This window comes from Mauremys mutica, chromosome 1, assembly GCF_020497125.1.
Source record: "Mauremys mutica isolate MM-2020 ecotype Southern chromosome 1, ASM2049712v1, whole genome shotgun sequence".
Classification (NCBI taxonomy): domain Eukaryota; kingdom Metazoa; phylum Chordata; order Testudines; family Geoemydidae; genus Mauremys; species Mauremys mutica.
Window position 1 is genome coordinate 359397676 of NC_059072.1, and position 5056 is coordinate 359402731.

The 5056-nt window shown below is 49.9% G+C and overlaps 1 protein-coding gene across 1 annotated transcript; it reads right to left on the reverse strand.

The window, feature by feature from the left end:
• Positions 1-232: 232 nt before the first annotated feature.
• LOC123355741 (olfactory receptor 51G2-like) lies at positions 233-1168 on the reverse strand. Its single transcript, XM_044998366.1, has one exon. It carries the CDS (start codon positions 1166-1168, stop codon positions 233-235), a length of 936 nt encoding a protein of 311 aa, XP_044854301.1.
• Positions 1169-5056: the final 3888 nt, after the last annotated feature.

Here is a 5056-nt window from a genome sequence, read left to right on the forward strand (position 1 = left end):
AGACAAGCCCTTTGTAAATGCTGTTGGCTGCCTTGGTCTCCATCCCCCAGTGAGCTGTCCTGCCTCACTAGAGTCTATCCCGATGCTCCAGGCCTTAAACCCTGTCTGAACCTCTCTCTACAGAGTGGAGCTCAGTAGCTCATGTTGTCTCAGATGTAAGGGTCTAGCAAGGAATAGGTGGCCAGTGTTTTTCATCTCCCAGTTTGGCAGCTTTGGAGCCAGCAATGACATTTCACTTGACAAACACTCTGATTATCCTCGCACGAAGGTGTTTGCTTTTCACACTGTACACGATTGGGTTCATCAGGGGTGGGACGAGCAGGAAGATGTATCCCAGGACAATTTGTAGTAAGGGAGAGGAGCCCTTCCCCAATCTGTGTATCAAAGCCAAGCCGATATCTGGTATGTAGAAGAGCAGGACGGCACAGAGGTGGGAGACACAAGTGTTCAGGGCCCTGAGGCACTGTATGTGTGATGCAACACTCAGCACAGTTCTGAGGATCATCACATAAGAGAGGAAGATGAGCAGTGAATCCAATCCCACCGTGAAGACTGTAAGAAACAAGCCATAGATGTAGTTGACTGTGATATCTGAACAAGCCAAATTCATGACATCCTGGTGCAGGCAGTAGGAATGGGAGAGGACATTGGCTCGACAGTATTGGAACCGTTTCAGGAGAAAGGGGAATGGGAATGATACAGCCACCCCTCTTACCACACACACCAGTCCCATCTTGGATATTCTCGGCAGGGTTAAAATGGAAGCATATCTCAGTGGGTTAGAGATCGCGACAAAGCGGTCAAATGCCATCAACAAGAGTATGGAGGATTCAGTGAATACAAATGAGTGGATGAAGAACAGCTGGGCAAAACAGGCATCGAGGCTGATCTCCCTAGAGTTAAACAAATACATGCCCAATATTGTCGGTATGGTGGATATCGATATGCCAAGGTCTGTGACGGCCAACATGGAAAGGAAAATGTACATGGGCTCATGGAGGCTTGGATCTGTTTTTATAATGAACAGAATGACTGAATTTCCCAATATTGAAAAAACATAAATGAAGCAGAAGGGGATGGAGATCCAGAGATGGACGTCTTCCTGCCCAGGCATCCTGCTGAGAAGGAACATTGCAGATTTGAATTTGGTGTCATTCACAGCTGACATAATGTACAGGGCAGGTTCCAGGAGTTTTGGACTTTCCTTCCTGAACGGAAAAAGAACAGGTGACAAAGTGATATTTAATGAGACATCATTCTGCTCTCTGTGCAATACTAGAGACTCCCAGGAGCTCAAGGAAGATCAGCAAAAACATAGTCTTGGAATTATACCACCGATAAGAAGATAGGCATTGCCAGACTGGATCAGACCTGCAGTCCATCTAATTCAGTATCCAATGGCCAATTCTGGATGCTTCAGAGAAAGGGGAAGAAGCCCTTCTGAATGTGGCCCATTGTGTCATGACATGTGTGTAAACACATGGCAAGTGCATGGTGAAAGTGGTCATTATATTTATCTGCTCTGCATAGAAGCCATTCATAAATTTGTTTCATTGCCTCCCATATATATATAATTTTCTCACCTCCTAAGAGCCCAAATTATGCCACTGTTTCTTAAGGTACATGGGATAAATTCTTAGGGCCAGGTTCTTAATTCAATAATGGTGACTTCAGCTGCATCATTCCACATTTAAATGTGTAAATTTGATGAGAACTGGGTTCTATTGACTTTCCTTTACCAAATACTCCCAGTGATACAATCTGAGCCCCAAGAATCCCTCCAAGAGAAGCTGAAGTGCTTTGCCTGAAAAGTGTTATCTGAATCCAGAGATGTGGATCATCCTACGGGGTTCTCTTCATCCTCACAGGACCTGCATCCTCTCCCCATGCAAGGGTCTGTAGTTATCTGGCAAGTTACAATCTAACATGGACAGTTACTTCAGCTGGACAGGGGAGGGGTTGGCGTCAAACATGGGTGAATAGTGCAAACACTAGATTTCCCCTAATATCTAGTTGAGTGTCCAAGTTACTTCTGCCATGCTTGTGTAAGAGGTGATGTGTAAATTTCACACAACCGCTATAACACTCCTCTTTCCTGCACCTCAGCTCTATACTACTGAAACAGACTTGGAGAGGTATTGCAGAGGCAGGGGCAGCTCTAGCCTGCGGCAGGTCCACAGGAGCCGCCGGACGACCGGACCCTCCGCAGGCACGCCTGTGGGAGGTTCATTGAAGCCGCTTGCCACCCTCCCGGCGGCATGCTGCCCCAAGCGCGCGCTTGGCGCGCTGGGGTCTAGAGCTGGCCCTGTGCAGAGGGATTGTGTACATGACCCTGAATGTAAGTGTTATTAGAAACAGCTTCTGGTCTGGTTACCAGGAGACGGTATCATACAACTGTTCACTGAACAAAGAGTTAATGACACAAACCCATTGCACACAGTATCTGGAGCATTTCTGAAATACTTTCTAAAGCAAAAGCCATTAAGCAGTAAAGTTTCCACTGCTGCTTCCTGTAGAGATTCTAACAACTCTGCTGCTGGCTTTCAATACACAGGCATGTCATGAAAGTTTGTAATATTTGTATGACAATGAAAAGTTCTGATATAACATTTACACATCTGTACTTAAGTACACACATGTCAACCCATTCTTTTGCCTCATCTTTCAGAGATGATTTCTCAGGTCTACAGTGGGACTTAAAATGTAGCGTCTGTCATTAGGATTTCTTAAGAATCAGAAACGATCCCAGCGTCTCAGCCCTCATTCAGTCACTCATTAGCAAACAAAAGTCTAGTAGCTCCTCTGTCCCTGGGTTAATAGCTGACTGGTGCTCTGCAGGTTCTGTTCTGTCAGTCTGTAGCCTGTATCCGGTGTATCTGCAGCTCTGAATTTCTGCATTCACAATTGAGCCAGAAAGTAAAATCTTTGAAAATGGCACTGGGAAACCAGAGATTGGACAGAGATGCTGATAGCCCTGTAACTCTGAGGGGTCTCTACAGGGCAGAGATTCTAGAGACCTCAGCCCGTCAGGAAACAGACATATGCCCTATCGGACCCGTTACCACAGAGCAAGGCAGCTCTGAATTCCTGCCTTCAAAATCAATCCAGACAATCAAACCTCTGAAAATGCATTTGCTGAATAAATTTCCAGGAGCAAATAAACCTGCGGCGATTTGGGAACTAGTCACTGACATACCATGTGGTCTCCTCTCACTCAGCCCCTGGCAGGATCGAGCCCAGAGCACACGGCACCTCTAGAAATAGAAGTCACTGAGAAACCCTGATGCAGGGCATTGGGTTTTTCATACTCTGAGCTCGCTTTAAATGTCAGATTTCTGTGTAGTTTGAACAGCCCACCGTGGACCATGGGCAGGTGTAGGGGAGGGGTTCCCAAGCTACAAAGCGCTGCCTGCCCCTCCAGCCCCTGTCACTGAGTCACCCCGACAGCCCAGCTGAGTCCTCTGCTGCTGCACAGAACATCTGCAAATGGAAACAGCTCGCAGCCTTTCCTCTTCTCTTCATGTTTTAAAGACAGTGAAACCTGCCGACGTACCCAATTCCTGCTAGAAGGGGAGCCGCTGACACCAGACGTCTTCACCCTAAAGGACAAGGAGTCATCGGAGAGGTAGCACGGGCAGCAGCCAGTATCTGTTCAGACAGGGAGGCAACTGTCTTTATGAAGCATGTCTGCACATTCCCTTGGGGGCCACTTGGCCATCAGGGAACCTCAGCTGCTTGGCTCAGTGTGCACCAGCTGTAACCCCTGTCACAGCCAATGGCAAACTGCAGAGGCCAAACTACAGGGGACGTGGGGTGATGCTACCTAATTGAACTGCTGTGCCGGCCCTGCTGCAGACTCTATTCCTGGAATCTGGGCTTGTTGTAACCTGTGGCAGATTTAGAATTAGTGCAGCCCCATGCGTAGCTTTATTTTTGGGGTTCCCCTGTGGGGACCCAGCCAAGGAAAAGAACATTCTCTCTTATCTCCCCCTCCCATTTTTCATTCTGTTTTTCTTCATCCTCCTTCTATATTATAAGTAACAGGAAGTAAATGAAAATAAAGTGAGGTATTTTTATTGGTGCAGGGGGTTGTGGTGCGAGAGGGGGTGCTCAGGCTCTGGGAGGAAGTTTGAGTGCGGGCTGCAGGTGCAGGGGATGGCTGTTCCCTAGGGTAGCGCGGCTCCCAAAGTGACTGGCATTCACATCCCTCTGGCAGCAGCTTCTAGGCGGGGGGGCAGGGGGTCTCCGTGTGCAACTACCCCCGGGTGCCATTCCAGCAGCTCCCATTCGATGCTGTCCCTGGTGAACGGGAGCTGTGGAGTCGGCGCTTGGAGTGAGGGCAGCACACGGTGATACCCACCCCACCAGGGGCTGCAGGGACATGCCGGCCACCTCTGGGAGCGGGGTGGAGGGAGGGAGGCAGAGTGGGCAGGGAGCCGCCTTAGCCCTGGCCTGCTGCGCTGCTGCTGGAACGTCTCTGTGTGCCCCTGGAGGGGAGGGGGCAGCGGGTCTCTGGGGCAGGGGCAGCGCACAGAGCTGCCTCCCGCCCCACACCAGGGGTGCGCAGAGACGTGCCAGCAGTCTGCCGCTTCTGGGCGTGGCATGGGGCCACCAGCCACAGCATGCAAGCAGGCTGCCTGCCTGAGCCCCACTACGCTGCCGGCAGGGACTCGGGGGCACATCGTCAGATGAGATTTCTCCTCTTCCCCCCCTGGTTGGGGGCTCTGTGCCCCCAACATGGTTTGTTTCATGGTAAATCCACTCCTGGTCATCACTGTTCACATGGTTCCAATTGGTCACATGGCTACCTCGGGGGAGGCTGAGGGGTAACGATGATGCAGTCGGAGCTGTGATCTTGCTGAAATAAAATAAAATAGAATAATAATATAGGTCTTGAGTTCTCCCCAGCAGTCCCCTTTGTTGCATTACAAATCCAGGGTGCAGGGCAGGGGAGGAAGATTCCACAAGGCGCTGTACAGGGAAATTTCCCTTGGATTGTTCCGAGGGGTGTCCCTCCCCTTCTCCCTGAGGAAGGAAAAGGGGAGACTCAGGATCC

Excerpts from the sequence above, each read along its gene's own strand:
- LOC123355741 (XM_044998366.1), bottom strand. The coding sequence starts at position 1,168 with ATGTCAGCTGTGAATGACACCAAATTCAAATCTGCAATGTTCCTTCTC.